The 16,096-nt window shown below is 40.9% G+C and overlaps 1 protein-coding gene across 1 annotated transcript in view; it reads right to left on the reverse strand.

Annotated features, from left to right (window-relative positions):
• KIAA1549L (KIAA1549 like) overlaps positions 1-16,096 on the reverse strand; it is a 79,749-nt gene that overhangs the window by 23,709 nt on the left and 39,944 nt on the right. The window contains exons 17-19 of the mRNA XM_056492245.1: positions 10,651-10,820; positions 8,971-9,188; positions 4,655-4,784 (exon numbers count right to left, since the gene is read on the reverse strand). Of these exons, the coding sequence (XP_056348220.1) occupies positions 4,655-4,784; positions 8,971-9,188; positions 10,651-10,820 (518 nt within the window). The remainder of the gene's footprint in view (positions 1-4,654; positions 4,785-8,970; positions 9,189-10,650; positions 10,821-16,096) is intronic.

Consider the following 16,096-nt stretch of genomic DNA (forward strand, 5'->3'; position numbering starts at 1 on the left):
TGAAAGTTCAGGGTGAGGAAGACTCACATTACTTTCTCTTTTCATGAGCCCTCCCCATAAAAAAGACCACAGACCCAACTGAGAAAACAAACCACACATGCTAAATAGCCATTCCAGCTAATTACCATAGCAAGTGGGGAATGGGAGGTGCTGGTGTTGTGAATTATGCAATCATTCAAAATTTCTGTAAATAAATAGACTTTGTAATCACTTGTGATTTCGCAGGGCATTTTAGGGGATTATCCCATCCAGCTGCCAGGAGCTGGATTAAACATTCACTTTCTAACTCTAAACTGTTAGAGAGTCTCTTGTCTGTCACAGTTGGGTATCAGTAACAGATCAATACCCACATTTTAGTACATCAACAGCATTTGTGCTGCTTCAACATTCTCAAACACAAGTGTAACACGTGCAAATCAGGAATTGTGACAATGCAGACATGCTACAAATATTGGGAAGAAATTATATGATGCAGGGTGGGGTGTAATAGCCTTTTATGTTCTACACTGTTTGCTGGGAAAAGTAGCAGGGACACTCTGTATGTCAATGAATCACTTAGAAACAATTAGAATTCATGTGTGAATTCTTGTCTTAGTTGTGGTTTCAATGGCAGTGCAACTGTGCCAGGAAGAGTGTGGTCCCCTAAACAGTGGCATCACTGTGAGGGACCCCTGACAAGGGACAGCTTATTTCAGCTAGAGAGACTGAAACTCCTTTGTTCATGCTGTCACATGAAGATTTCTGAAGAACTAAGTTTTAGGAGTTTTCCTGACAATGTCACCACAAATCCAGTCCTGCCCCTCGCAGAGAACACCCTGGGCACAGCTCAGGGGTTTTACCCAGAGCCCAAAGAGGAGCTGCAGGTGTTTGTGCAAAGTTAACCTGGGAACAGGGAATGATGCACATTCTCCAAAGAGCAGACAGTGTTTGGGAAGCTTGGCTTGAAGGGTTACTCTCAGTGATTCCTGCTGTACCAAGAGAAATCACCTCCCTGATTTTTTTTGGCTTCAACTCTGAAACTCAGAAAACTCAGAAAAAAACCATCACATTGCAAGAAGTGGAAAGTGGAATACCACACTTCAGCTGTACTTTGTAAGATAAGTTTTACAGCCCAGAGTTTTTTAAATATATGTTTTAAACCAGCAACTGATTCCTCATAATTCTTTAAATTCTGTAAAATGCATTGACCATGCCAGGATAACTGGGATGAGCAATAGGATGTGTGCCTCCTTCTATACATAGCATGTGCTAGTGCTTAAAATAGCCATAAATAAAAGAATACAACAGGATGTTCTTGTTAAAATTCCAGCACTATTCTGATTATTTCAGTGTTCTGCAGCTCTTAGTGTGGCTTTTTTTTTTTTTCCCTTTTCTACACCTGAATAGATAAGTGACTGTGCCCTCAAGCTTTTGCAAGTTAAAGGACAATCATAAAATATATTTATTCCTTTTTAGAGAGAAATGTCAAACTGGTTTTCTTCTTCTGTTATCATCCACTCAGAAAAGAGTTACACTGCTAGTGAAAACTGATAATAAATATAAGTCAAATATTAATTTGCTATCTCTGTTTTAAGTATAGATATATTTTGTATTTAATGAAAGTATGGCAAGGTATTTATCTTTAAAAAAAAGATAAAAATTAAGATAAAAATTAAGCATTTGCACATTAGAATTTAACCATAATTTACATAGTCATGGTTATACAGATAATATCTAGGTCAAAACCACAAACTCAAATTCAGGCTTCCCAAGTGGCACACACATCAGACTGTGGGAGGAGGAGTTCAACCTCACCATATGATCTTAAATGAAAAAATTTGTAGGAAATCTTCAACTAACTACTCTTCCTTAATTTCATTCCTTCATTTTGATTGCACTGTTGTTTGTGTTGCTAGAATAAATAAAAATCAGACACATTTTATAAGGCTGACTATAAAATGCAAAGGTAGTTTGTGTCAGTGCAGCCAAAGAGCCTCTGAAATCATAATATCCTGACTGGATGATTAATAACCATGGTCCTTCTATTTGCTCATGCCTGCAAAAATGTGAGTGGAATCCCACACAGACCTATTAGTACCCAGTGCTGAAATAAATCAGATTTTCTACTAAAACTCACTGGTGAAGCCATTAGACCCCCACAGAATGTTTAAAATATATCACATTTATACAAGATGCATATTCACAGCCCACATTAAGGCAGCTTTGATTTATCAATGGAAAAGCTGACATGAAGATTTTGGAGGTGAGTAATAATAATAATCATTTATTTTTCTCATATTTTAAAATCTATTTCAATTCTTCCTATCACTTTCTGAGGTGTGCCATTTGCTATCCTATCAACTGAAACTTGTAGCTGTGATAAATAGAGGCCACTACACCTTAATGCAACCATTATATAAAATCATACACAGTTCCTGTGTGATAGAAGGAGCTAGAGGAACATGAAGAGGGAAAAAAAAAACCCTGCAGTGAGAGACTGGCTTTATACACCTCTTGAAAAATTCTTGTGCTGCAGCTTTATCAGTTATGTGAACATTAATCTATAAGCTTTGGGATGCATTGCATTAATTTATCTATATCAACAAAATTATGCCCATGAATTCTTTTGTATACTGATTTCTTAGACACGTATTATAAGATTATTTTCTTCCTTTTATACCAAAAACAGCCTAAATATTTTCTGCTCTGGTATAAATTTCATTAGAGCAGTCTAGAGGTTCTAGAGCCTTTCATTATGGCATTTACTCTACACACAGTTGTTCACCAACTTGGTAAAAATAATAAACATATTAATAAAGTCTCCTTAATCTAATTCCTACTTGAAGGTGATGATGGCAAAACCTGTTGGGAGTCTTCAAAATGGAAATCCAGGTGCTGTTCAATTATAATTAATTTATAAAAGACACTAAAGGCAAATAATACACTGAGAACATCAAACAGTAGAATGTACACTCCAAGAGAATACATACATATTCCATATGGACAAATATAGAATATTATATCTTTATCCTTACCAGTTTTTAGCCCTGAGAAGCAGAACCATCATTCAGAGAAGTATCACAAAAAAGCAATTATAGAGAATGAAGTATTTTTAGAAAAGTATGAACGAAGTATTTTAGAAAACCATTTAGAAATTTGGTATTGAAAGGAAACCTTGTGGTTGTGTGCATGACTGAGGAATTCTTAAGGAGTTTTCTTAAAGAATCTGGGAGATCTCAATCTCTTTTCCTTAAAAATAAAAGCTTTATTATTGTTGGGAAGAAAAACCTCAACACATAACCTGGGTGTGCTGGTAACACCTCACACTCCCCCCACAATTTTTTATGCTTTAAAAATCTCACCACAGGAAGGAAATATGAACTATTTGATTCATAAATTGAATTTTTTTGACACTGCACACGAAATGCAAACTTCACTATTCTTTGGCATGCTAAATAACATGCTGGGAGGAAGAGGTTAGCAGCAGTCTGAGAAGGCTGTGGGCATTTCAGAATCTGCATAATCTCATTAATCTACTTTCAAGGTTTTTAACAAATTTACTTTCAAATATGTTTTATATATAGCATGCACAATATATTGATATATATTTTTAAAATCTGCTGCTGTGCCTGCTCCCAGGATGTTTTAAACATTGATTTCCAGGGAAATATCCCCTGTGAAAAACTAGTTTTTATTAGCATAGTATCTCTAATTCCTCAGAAAGCAGTGTACCAGCCAGCCCACTCACACAGCCCCACATGACTCCTGAATGATGGAAAGTGTCCAAATTCAGGGAATCATTTCAGAAATCTGACAACTACAAAACGCCCTGAAGAATTTTTTAAAAGGTTTAAACTTTCCTGAAAACATCTCCCCAACTTTAGTACTTTCCTCCACCTTGCTAAAATCACATTCCTGGCAGAGAGGAGGTTGACAATGAAAGATCACCCCCCAAAAAAAATGTTTTTCACCTAGAATGTTTAGAGAATGGACAACCATAGGTGAACTTGTTTTCCAGAATGGTTTAGATCCTCTCTAGGGACTGATTTCAGGGCTGGCTGAGCTACAGAAATTTGTACAGATGACAAAGGATTGAAAAACTCAGCATTGCCCCAGTGTGGGGGATATTTTTAATCCTCCTGTGTTCACACAGTGTCACCCAGTGCTTGTTCAGACTGCACAAAACAACTCCTTGGACCATAAAGGAGCATCTCCTCTGACTGGGTCTGACATTTACCTGCACAAAACTCTCCCAGTTCTGATGGGAGCAAGAGGACACCTGTCCCTAGGGGATTTCCACAGAACACTGACATGGGGACTTAGGTGAAAATCCCAGAAGTTCATTCTTTGCATCAAGAAAGCAGCTCCAGGCTGTTCTTCAGAACAGACAGAAGATTTTAATTGCAATGAAAAAAGCTCACTGTCAAGTAGCCACACACTTAGAAGAAATATCTAAATTCAAGATTTAATACTTTGGGGTTTGGGCAAACATTTTGGTTTTTCAGACTGTGAAATGATGTAGATGATAAAATACATTAAAGAGCCTGAGCTTGTTGCAGGGTGCTGAGTGCACATAAACTCCTGTAACACCAAATATCTCGTGGCAGTCTGTCCTGTGGTTTACCAGCAGCTCTCTGGGTTTAGGAGGAGGTGCAGGCTCTCCCAAAAAACTTACATCATATCCACTGTTCCGGATGCCCCGGCGAGGCCTTTCCCGGGTCACCAGCAGATCCATCTCAGTTTCCCCTGGGCTGGGGCTGTTCAGGGACTGCCTGCTTCTGTACACTGAGTTCTTCAGTGGCTGCCTAGAAAACATGAAAACAGCAAAATTAAATTTAAAAAAAAAAAAAAAAAAAAAAAAATTAATGACAGGAAGCTGTCAATACTCACCTTTATTCTGGAATTAGGATGTCCATTAAAATGGCACTTTGTTACAGGATAGTCCTTCTACATATAGTGCTAGAAATGTGCAACCTTATTAAGAGATGATTAATTGTTTTTTATGGTTTAAGGAAAATAAAAGTCGTGTGGTAGACATGGATATTGTAGGTGGGAGCTTATCAGATTAAATATGTCCCAAGGAGATATCAGGACCCTTTTAACTTCAGCTGATATGATTCAAACCCATTTAAAAAAAAAAAACATATTAAAAAATAGCAGATCTCCCACACACAGATGGGAAGCAGAGATTTTGGTTGCTGATCCTGAGCAAGGAGAGAGAAGCAGAAAAACACTCCCCTGAACCAAACCCCCAGCAAAGGGAACAGGAAGAACACAGCAGTGGGAGGAAACTGCTTGCAAGATGCTGGTTTTAAATAAGCAGATTGGTGAGTGGCCACAGCTTTCTCAGAGAGCTCATCCCTGGGCATGGGGCTTCCACTGCTGGCAGCTCCAAACCAAGGCAAGCAAGCACAATCAAAAGGCAGAACAAAACTGGATATCCAAAATACCCTGTAATAAAATAAAAACATTTCTGCCTCTGTTGCTGGTTATACAAAAAAACAAATGCAGCATCCCTCTGTGAGCATATCTGTACATATCTGCAGGAGGGTTTGCCAAATTCATGCTTCATCAAGCTGCAGCTTTTAAGGAGGCTCCTTCTACACCAGCAGAGCTTGTGAGTTGTTCTCACACTGTGTCTGGCCATTACTCAGAGAAACACTGGTTCTGAAGCAGACCAGATGAAATAATGGCATGCCAGCTTCATTTATTAACACAGGAATTACACTGCTAGAGCCTGATAAAAACTTCTCTCTGCCCAGCCATGCTATTTTTCTGCCTTGTGCAATTGCTCCATTCAGAATATTAAAATTAGATCAGGTCATCTAACACATCCCTGTGCTGCTTGTTTTACACAGGGGACCTGCCAATGCTCATAGTGAAGAAAGACAAGTTGCACTGCTGTGTCTGAAGTCACACTTTCAAGTCACTTCATGGTTTAGTGTCTCAAGAACCATCAATGAAAAGAGCAGACAAATTAATTCACTGATAAATAATTCTTCTGTTTTTCCAGATCTTGCTAACAGCACTTTTTGCCTTGATAGATTAGAGCAGCAGAAACTGATTTGCAGAAATCCAGAAAGTAGGACATTTACATGATCAGACAGGATAAAAGGTGGGGGGGGGGGGAAATCAATTTCACACTTCTGATTTTAAAAATTACTCAGGCATTTACATAGTTTTAAGGCAACTTTCCAAAACTTCTGTGTGACCTTTGATCACAAATCACCATGCTCATGTTTGAAAGTCCCAAGAAGACAAGCAGAGATTTTAGAATAAGTTTCCCCTACAAAAATAATATTGAATAAATTCTTTCTTCCTGTGTAGTCTTTCTCTGACTGTACATTGATATTACCAGAAAACAGGGTTATGCACAGGGTAATCAGATCTGACAATCTCCATCTTCTTACATCAAAGGTCTCTAAAGTTTCATCTGTTTTACAATAGTAAATAAATAGTTGAGGCAATTTTGATATATTTTCTGAGGGATTCAAATATACAGCTCTGTAAAAGATGCAGATTCTTGACCTGATTACAAACCATTAAAGAAAATCCAAGAATAGTGCATATCTTAAAAATTACCTTGAGATTGCCAACCACCTCCTTTAAGGGAGTTTTACTAATGAGAAAGGAGGTATGAACAGGGTTAGGAGGTGCCCTCTGGGAGCACAGCTGGAATGTTTTAAAACATGAAAATTATGGTGCTGATGACTGAAAGGTACCTAGAGCACACAGCTCTTTGTTCTGGGAAAAAAAAATCATTTAGCAGCAAGTTTTTGTAAATCACTTTTAAATACAATTTAAAATTAATCCAAAATATGAATGTAACTTTGGGTAATCAACAATCCCTATTTTCTGATATGTTTTGCAAGTGCTGTAACAATGAGAATGAAGTGAGAGGATTATATACAAAACAGAAAAGAGTAGAATAGGCCTCTGAAATCTTTGACTTAGTTTTTAGTGATAACATTTTAAAAATTGCAATTTTTCAAGTTTTAATTGCTATAACAATGATTCAAATCAGAAAAGCATATAATTTTTTTTTCAATTGTATGCTTACCCAGATTGCTTTTAAAGCAATATTATTTCATTACAGAAATGCAATTGTATTTATTCATCTATCAATAACCAAATCCCACATTACCTTGCAGTGTTTTTCAAGGTTTTCCTCCAGCAGTGGACACATTTTAGCCATCTTATTTTTGTTAGAAAAATAAGGGCAATAATTGTCACGTGTGTTGCAGCATATCAAATTCAGTTCCAGGTCTTAATATGGAAATTTTAGCCCAGAATTCAGAACTGGTTTGTTTGTAAACATCTGCAGCATCTGTGGAGTTCATTAAGTGTTCTGTGTCTTCACAGAAAGTGCATCAGAAGTGGTTCTCTCTCCTCATGTAAGGATACAGATAATATGTTTAACAAGTCCAGACTTCTATGGTGCAGCTACACTTTGGAATCAGGAGTTTACCTGCCTCCCAACACTTTCCATCAAGCCAGGGACCACTGTCCCAAATAGCCTGTGACAGATTTACAACACATTGGAAAACAAGCAGGAAAAAATGGCTGGGATCCTCCCACACACTGGCACGTGAACAAAAAAACATCAAACAAAAAAACCAACAAAGTGTGGTTGTGTTAAAGCTCCAGGTTAAGGTTTTAAACATCTGTGACAATAATGAACATCCAAATGAATGCCTCAATCAGTCACAGCCACACCAGTGGGTTGGGGGAACTTTCCAGCTCCTTGGACTAAATTAATTCCTCAACAAAGGTTCCCAGTGCTCTGTCTGTCTCTCCTGGACAGAGTGTGCAGAGCAGGGCTCCCAGGGTAGGAAAACTCCATTTCTGACCTTCTCAGTGCACAATAAACTGCAAAACTGCACCAGGAAATGGTGCCCAGGACATCCAGAATATAACATACAGCTGGGCCAGCATCTTTTCAATGACCTGGCAAACAGCTCTTCCAGAGCAGCATCCCTCAGCCACTGAACCCTGACCTGCAGACACACACCTGATCTCAGCTTTGGCCACAGTGCTCCTGTAGTTCCCATCACAGTCTCTTTCACCCCTGTGCCCCGAGGGTAATTGCTGCATCTGCACTGTGAGCAGTGCCTGTGCCACCAGCCATGCTCTGATTGCAGACTATTGACTCCCAGGGGAAGATTTTGGTCTGAGCTTTCCAGGAGATGAGCTGCAAGCTTGCACCTCCAGGCTTGAGGGCCATTTCCAGAGGAAAGTGTCCCTTCTTCTCTCATGGATCAGCTGATTTCAGTCCCTGTTTACAGCAAGAGCATCCTTCCCACCTCCCAAGGAAGAGGAATCTGCACCCTGTGCAGTTCCTGGGGCAGGGCTGGTGTGATCTCCTCTTCCCAAGGTCCTAGTTTGTGTTTCAGAGAGCATCCTCCCACAGCAGCAGCTCAGGCACAACCAGCATAACCACCCCCTCGTTTCTAAAACAGGGTTCTGGATGCTGCTCCTATGCCAGGAGACAGGCAAGTGTTAATCAAACACTGGCAGTGTTATACAACGTGCCAGGTGAGCAAATGGTGAATTTCTCTGTTAAAGGCACAGGAATTCACCCATGACAGGCACCTCACAGATTTACCACAGCAGGACTTACATGGACAGCACACTGGCTCTGCTGGCTCATGCCCACTGCAAGAGTGACACTCAGCTTAAAACAATGACAAAACACCAACACCATTGTATTTTGAAAAAATTCAGATGCTAACTTCCTGCCTAAAATCTTCTCTATCACCAATAACATCACTACCACTTTTTCTCGTTATCTTTGAGAATGACTCACAAGAACTTGCACCAGTCCCTTCCCTTATTTTTGTTTCTTTCCAATTGTTTGCTTTTAACCACACTGCACCTTTTTTCCTCACACAGCAGAAGGGACCAGTGAGCACTCAACACACCCTTGGCTCATTAGATCAGCCCCTCTGACTCAACTCACCTCCCAGACGAACAGCAAACAAAAACTCTCACCTGTTCTTAGGCTCAGCAAAAGGAGATGAGACATCTGCATCTGGATCCAAAACGTGGTCAAGCTCTTTGTGGTTTTTCTCATACATCCTGTTCCTGTCTGTCAGTGCCTTGCTGTTCTCAACCTGGGGGAAGTCATAGTAGCCTTTCCTCTTGGCTTTGAGGCGCAGCTTGTTGCGGTAGTGCTCGATGTCAGACTTCTGCTTCAAAGCCTTGTTCACCTAAAAGGCAGCAAGATGTTTCAGGGCTGCTGGTGGGCTGCCTGCCTCCAGAGGATCATCCCCCCTGTGCCATCTGCAAGCAGCAAGGAGCTGCAAGTGAACAGAGCCGCTGCATTTTTATGGCTTGGCAGATGGTTAAATAATTTTAGCCCGAAAAAGCTGAGTGCCATTACAACAGTGACTCACAGACACCCACTGAGGGAAAAACACGGGTGGTGTCAGCCACTGCTGTGACCCACGGGCACAGATCCCCCCTGGAAACCCTGCTGGGTGCAGAGACATCACCCCTGGCTGCACAAAACCCTAAAGAAGTCACCTCTGCTGGCTGGGAAGAGCTCCAGTGAAATGTCATCAAATGCTTATTTTGTTTATATGCTTCTTTACACATCTCTTATTTTTCAGTCTGTCCTGGTACAGTTTAGTCCCACGGTTTCTCTTGGAAATCAGGAGTTTCCTTGAGCTTTGTGCTGCCAGAGGCAAGTTCCACAGTCTTCTCACACTGCAGGAATTGTGTGTGTAAGGCAGCACACAGCACCAGCAGTGCCATCCTGCCTTACAGAAAAGAGATGCTGAAAGCTAAATAAGCCTTTCTCCAAGCTTGGAAGTTACATGGCACATCAGGACTTAGAATTCAAATATGAAATGGAGCACAACAATAATCCAATCCCACATGGGGCCTCTGATGATAGTCTTTTACACTGGCCCTGGCAGCAGCTTTCCCTGCTGCTTTTAAACTGGTTTTAGCTGTTTAAATCACTGTTGCAGTTTGAGTTTGTAAACAAGGCACCTCTGTTGGCTTGTTCCCCATCATGTTCAACAACTTCCTAAAAGCCTCAGTCCTTTGTAAATGGATTAGTCTTGATTAAATCTACATCAAAACATGAGTATTGCAGTCAAAGCATGATATTTGGCCAGCACCTGGAGCAGACATTTGTGCCACCCCACTTTTTTCCTTCAAAACAACTGCAGCCTGGAGAGCAGAGCAAGGCCATGGTCCCACTGCACCCCTTCTTACTCAATAAAAATAAAATAAAATAAATAAATAAATAAAAACCTCAACTCAATCAGTTGAGATATATTGCCCAGTATAGAAAGATCAGCTTGGCACCCAGATGATCTATACATATACATACATTTTCCTCCCCAGCCACAGAATTCATGTAGGAAAAGCTCTTATTTTGCTTTCTACCTTCATGACTCGCTTTTTTTAAACAGGAGAGAGGGACACTGGGAGGGCAGGAATATAGAAAATCACCTCTCCCGAGGCTAGAGGCATTCACAGGTGCACTGTGAGAGAGCAGATCTTCAATTCCCAGATCTGTGAGCCCGCATTGCTGATGGAACTTCCTACAGCACAGAGCTGAGCTGCCCCTAGCTGCCCTCAGCCCTGACAGCACTTAGAGCATCCCACTGGTGGCTGCAGCCCAGGGAACAGCTGGAGGCCCTCTCAGGTGGCCCTTACCTCCCCATTGGTGATGGCAGAGCGGTGGCTCCCCTCTGGGGCAGCAGGCAGGGGCACGGGTTTGATGGCGATGAGCTGCACCGAGCCCGAGGAGGTGTCGAAGGGATCGGCGGCAGCCTTGGCAGCGCTGTCAAACAGAATCCCTCCTTCCTCTTCATCACTCACGGCCACTAGAGCACAGCAGACCACTCAGCACACTGACACTGACATGCCTGCTGCCCGCCCCAGGGGATGTTTGGGTTAGTGCTGGGCTGTGGGAGGTTTTTACACCGGGAAAAATATCCCGTTGGGTCACAGAAAACTTTGTGTGTGCACGGGGGAAAAGGGAGAATGACACAGGAAATGACAGTGGAAGTTATGCAGATGTTGTTGGAGCCCTGGGAACTGGGAGTTTTGGACTTTCTGTGCTGTCAGGCTCTGACCCCCAAAAGAACACTGCTTTTAACTTGAAGCCTTAGAGAAGGCTTCCAAAACTGAGTGATAGAATCACTGGGGTGTGGTTTGGATAGAAGTGTGTAATGTCACATGGTGAAAGATTTAGAATTTGGGGTTTTGGAATATAGCAATATATGGAGGTTTGGGGGCAGAGGTTTCTGTGTGGTATTTTTGTGATTGGATAAAAAATGCTGCACTGCAGGTCACGGGTGTTTGGTCATTGGCCCAAAAGTAAAAATAATTTAGGTGTTAGTTCTTAATTGGACTGTTTAGCCTTAAAAGACCTTGTAATGAGATAGATCTCCATTCCACCATTTTTAGGTTGTCAGCTAGAAGAGCTGTAGCACTCACTGTAACACAGATAAGAATTAATAAACATGTGAGTCCAAACACAAAATACCATCTCTTGTGCAATTTAATTCAATCAGGAAGAGAAAAAGAAGATAAAAAAGCAATAAAGTGGTGCCCCATGTGAGGATCAAACTCAGGACCTTCAGGTGATGAGACTGAGACTGATTTCCTAAGTTTCACATGGAAATGCACACACATGCCAAGGCACCTGTAGCTACACCTGATCACACCCAAGAGGGTTTTTTTTTTTTTCTGTCTTATGCTTCAAGACTCAAAGTTTGCTAAAATAAGTAGATTTCTTTTTCAAAACTTATTAATGCAAAAAACATCATTTATTAAAAGGAAATAATTTTCTACTGTGTGTTAAAAATGCTTAAGAAACTGATGGTATCTAATCTTATGTTAATTTTTTGCTTTGTAAGCAGTACCTCAGGTCTCTGTGAAGTTAAGCTGTTAAAATTTATTAAGAGCCAGAAAAAAGGCTTCTGTAAATCTTTAAAATTAAATGGCATGGCATCTTTAGTTTTAGATATCTATAAAAATGGGTAACTCTTCCACATGCAACTGGGCCCTTTCTCCTCCCAATTTTCTTTGCAAACCTGCATCCCTTTGTCAGCTGTTGGATCTGAAAACTCTAACCCACATTTTGAAATGAAAGAATGACACTAAAGCATGAGCACAAATTCTACAAAGAGATCCTTGCAAACATTTTTGAATAATTATGCTATTAGAGGGAAGAATGCTTATTCCATCTCCTAACTGACAGGAGCAGAGATCCTCTGCTAAAGAACAAAGTGGTCTGCTCTAAATTTATTTCCTCTGAAAATACACTCTGGTTTAATATTTAATCACTGCACAAATTACAATGGACTTGTATAAACTCAGCAGTTTAGACAGCCAGTGATTTTGCTAAGGAAATATTTGACAGCAGTGACATAAATTATGAACCCACTGAGTAAGCTCATTATCCCTGTCTGTGCTCAGGGTGGCTGGAGTGGGCACCACTTGAGCACTAGATGGGGTTAAATCACTGTGCCACAATTAAATATTGTCCCTGCAGCTCCACAGAGCTGTCCAAACACTGCAGAAGCTTTAGTGGGTGTTGGATGCTCCTGTCCCTCCTGGGCTTCAGACTCTCCAGAGGTGTTTGCTCAGCAGAATGAGTGGCTCACTGCCAGGGACCAGCAGGACAGCACAGCAGGAGCAGAGAATGAGGGGATCCTCACCTGGCACTGAGCACAGGTGAGCAGGGAGGAGTTCTTACAGTGAGAATAAAGGTGAAGTGTGGATGCTCTTCCCTGGGGGGGGATTTTGGAACCACAGAGAGCTCAGCTGCCTGCACAGGAGCAGAAAACAAGAGCTTTTCTCAATGAAACAGAATTCCTCTAGGACTCGTGGAAGGAAAGAAAAATTAAGGGTGGAAAGCTAATTCTGATGGACAGCACTAGCACCACAGAGCACCCTCAGCATCAGCCCTCTCACAGGTGAGCACAACTCCTGCACCCACTGCACTGCTTTGGATTGGGAATTTGGGGTTTTATTCCTCCTTGCCTTAGCATTTGTTCACTTCTAATCTAGAAGTTTTTCCCACTTTCCCTTTATCACTGGTAGGTGATAGAGCCTGTGGTCTGCAGCCACTGGCACACTGCTGTAATAGCTGCAGCAAGCACTGGGAATTTCATCATTTGCTCCTAGAGAATTTACAGCAACTTTTTATGACATGGCTCATGGCTGAGCCCAAACAACCTCCAAACTTCAAAAAACAAACCAAAGGAAGTCCAGAGAAACTCTGGAGAAGTCCTGGAGTGTTTGTTTCTGCTGTGTACCCCTGCCCTGGGCCAGTTCACCCATCCCAGCACCTCAGCTGGCTGAGCAACTGGGAAACCTCAGGAAACTGCCCACACACTCTTCACAGCCACTCACAATAATCACAATCCCTTGCTTGTTCCAGTTATCAGCATGGTTTAAAAGTGGTGTTTGAAATTTCTCTTTTCCAACTGATGTATTCCAGCCAGGAATGCCAGCAGGTGGTGCTGCCCACCCGTGACCAGCTGGTCCCAAGGAAAAGGGGCTGTGGGACTGCAGCTCCAAATGCTTAAAAGACAATTAGACACCTGAACTATTCTATTTTTATCTGGTTACTAATTTGGAGTCGAAAAAAGTGATGCTTTTGTCAGCCAAAGGTTTAAATGCGGGCCACAGGAGACTCCTTGTCTCCTCTCTCTTTCCCTCTACCTTGTCTTTACTCCCTTCTTCCTCATCAAATATGCTAGAATGAAGAAAAAAAGGACTAAAATACTTTCACCTAAAAAAAAAAAAAAAAATTAAGGACACTTAAATTGCCTGTGAACAAAAATTTGTGCTGTCCTGCTCAGAAACAACAATTTGAAATATTTTGGAAGCCCTCAGACAGAGAAAAACTCATAAAGCCAAAATTCAGAAAACACCTGCAAGCAGGTGGACATGCTCTGCCTTTCTTACATCACTCAATGAAGTATTTTTGAAAAAAAAAACAACCTGTTTCTGAAGGAGTTTATAGGCCTCTAAGTAAAATACAAGTTTGCTAACATTAGTATCTGAACCTGTCCTGGACAGAGGCACTCTCTGTAAGATATTGCAGTGTAACACACTACCAGCCCCTAATTAAAAGAAAATTATTTCACTGACAAGGATGGTGAACACACAAAAGAAGACATGAGAGCCTAAAACAGAAGCTTCTATAAGGAAATGGTGCCCCAGGAGTTTTAAAAACATTTGCAGAAAGAGTTTTCTGTTTGCACAATAAAACTGTACATTTTGTCTTCTTCAGTGCTGACACATTAGTGAAAAATCTCAGCCATCCAGACTGGGTCTGAGGGCATGAACATCTACATGCTCTTTGCACTACTGCTTGGATGAAAACAAAGTGAAAAAACAGTGGCAGAGCAAAAGTCACCCAGAGGGGAAGGCAAATGTGAATGAAGAATTATTTAATTGTGTGACCACTTGCAGATCTCAGATCCCACAGAGATTTGCTGCAACAGGCACCTTGAGAACAGCAACCAAAAAGGGTAAAAAAAAAAAAAAAGAAATTATATTGAGTAAGTCTGAAGAAAAAAAAGGAATCACAGTCACCAGCAGGATGCTAGCAGAGTCACAGTGCTCTCACTATTGAAAGCAAATAAACAACAAAAAAAAAAGGGCAGTGGAAGAAATGGAAACAGCAAGAGGAAGAATTAGTCTGTGTCGCACAAGCTGAAACCTTGGGAGAAAAGGAAATCAATGTGTGAGACTTCTGGGAGGTTCAATAGCAACTGGTGCCAACACAAAGGAGTTCAGCTAAACAGGTGGATTTTGTTTATTCTTGGGGATTTTTACCCCCTCTGTGGTTCAATGTAGTAAATTACTGCAAAAAGCCCAGGAGTTTGCTGTGAAGAGGTGAAGAGTCAGACAAAATCCCTAATTAACTCCCTTTTGGGGGGGGCAAATGAAAATAATGCTTCAGGATGAGGGAATCTAATCTAATGCATGCTAACTCTGTCCAGGCTGCTGCATCACTGCCACCAGGCAATGGTGCTGTAACCATAATTCACTTTATTTTGAGTCACCATAGACAACTGCTCAGAAATTCAGAGAAGCAGCTCTGCTGCTGAGCTGCCACATCAGACAGAGTGAAAACTGGTGGCCCACGCTTTTGTAGAATAAAGGAGGTAATGTATCAAAGCTTGGCTGACTTACATCCAAAAATCCCTTTGATTTTAGCTAAACCAATAATACAGACAAGTCTTTTCCCCTGCCACTTTGCTCCTCTAGACAACTCTTGCCTGGACAAAGGAAATGATAATCTTAGAGACTGATATTTGAAAAAGGAGTGAGGCCCTTGACTGAATGACTTTTGAAAAGTTATATCTGTTTCCAAATGATTGGAAAATGAGAAATTGGTCCAGCTGGGGGAAAGTTTCTTACACAAAGAAGTTTGACCCTTTGGGAATGCTGCTTGTACATCTCCACCTGTGGTGATGAGGTTTAAGTATAAACCTGAGCTCACTCACACAAGTTCTTCGCCCAAAAGTTGGGGAGTCATATGCTTCATTAAAAAATGATAGCAAATCCAAACTTTTGGTTTTCTCTAAAAAAAAGGAACAAACACTCACACTCTTCCAAAGATGTTAATGGGAAGGTTGCAAGATCAAGCACTGAATGGTTGAAAAACAATCTACATCAATTTCATTGACTTCATTTAGTGAGGAGCTGGGGAAAGGAAAGATTGTGGGCTGGTTTAGTTCTCTGGATCTGAGTGGGTTCAGCCATTTGCTTCTCCCTGAATGATGTTTGGCCTGATAAATGATGGGCAGAGCTGCTAATATCCTGTTCTTCTCTTCCACTTTTACTTACAAACTCATCTCAGAAACTGCCAGTACCTCTGTTGGCTGATTCATCCATATTACAGTCCTCTAACATACATAACTGGGCACTTTTTTAAAATGTGTGGTTTTTTTTTTTTTTTTTTTGAGTGCCTAAAGTAAATGAATGTAGAAATCAACTTATAGAAAGAAAACTTTCTAATCATGTAATAATAAGTGTTATCTTACAAAATCTTAATCACTGTTTGACTCAAGCAGATATGATGGGTTTTCTGTAGAAATAATGCTCAGCTGGAGAGTTCTCCTGATCCTCCAAA

This window comes from Oenanthe melanoleuca, chromosome 5 (genome assembly GCF_029582105.1).
Source record: "Oenanthe melanoleuca isolate GR-GAL-2019-014 chromosome 5, OMel1.0, whole genome shotgun sequence".
NCBI lineage: Eukaryota > Metazoa > Chordata > Aves > Passeriformes > Muscicapidae > Oenanthe > Oenanthe melanoleuca.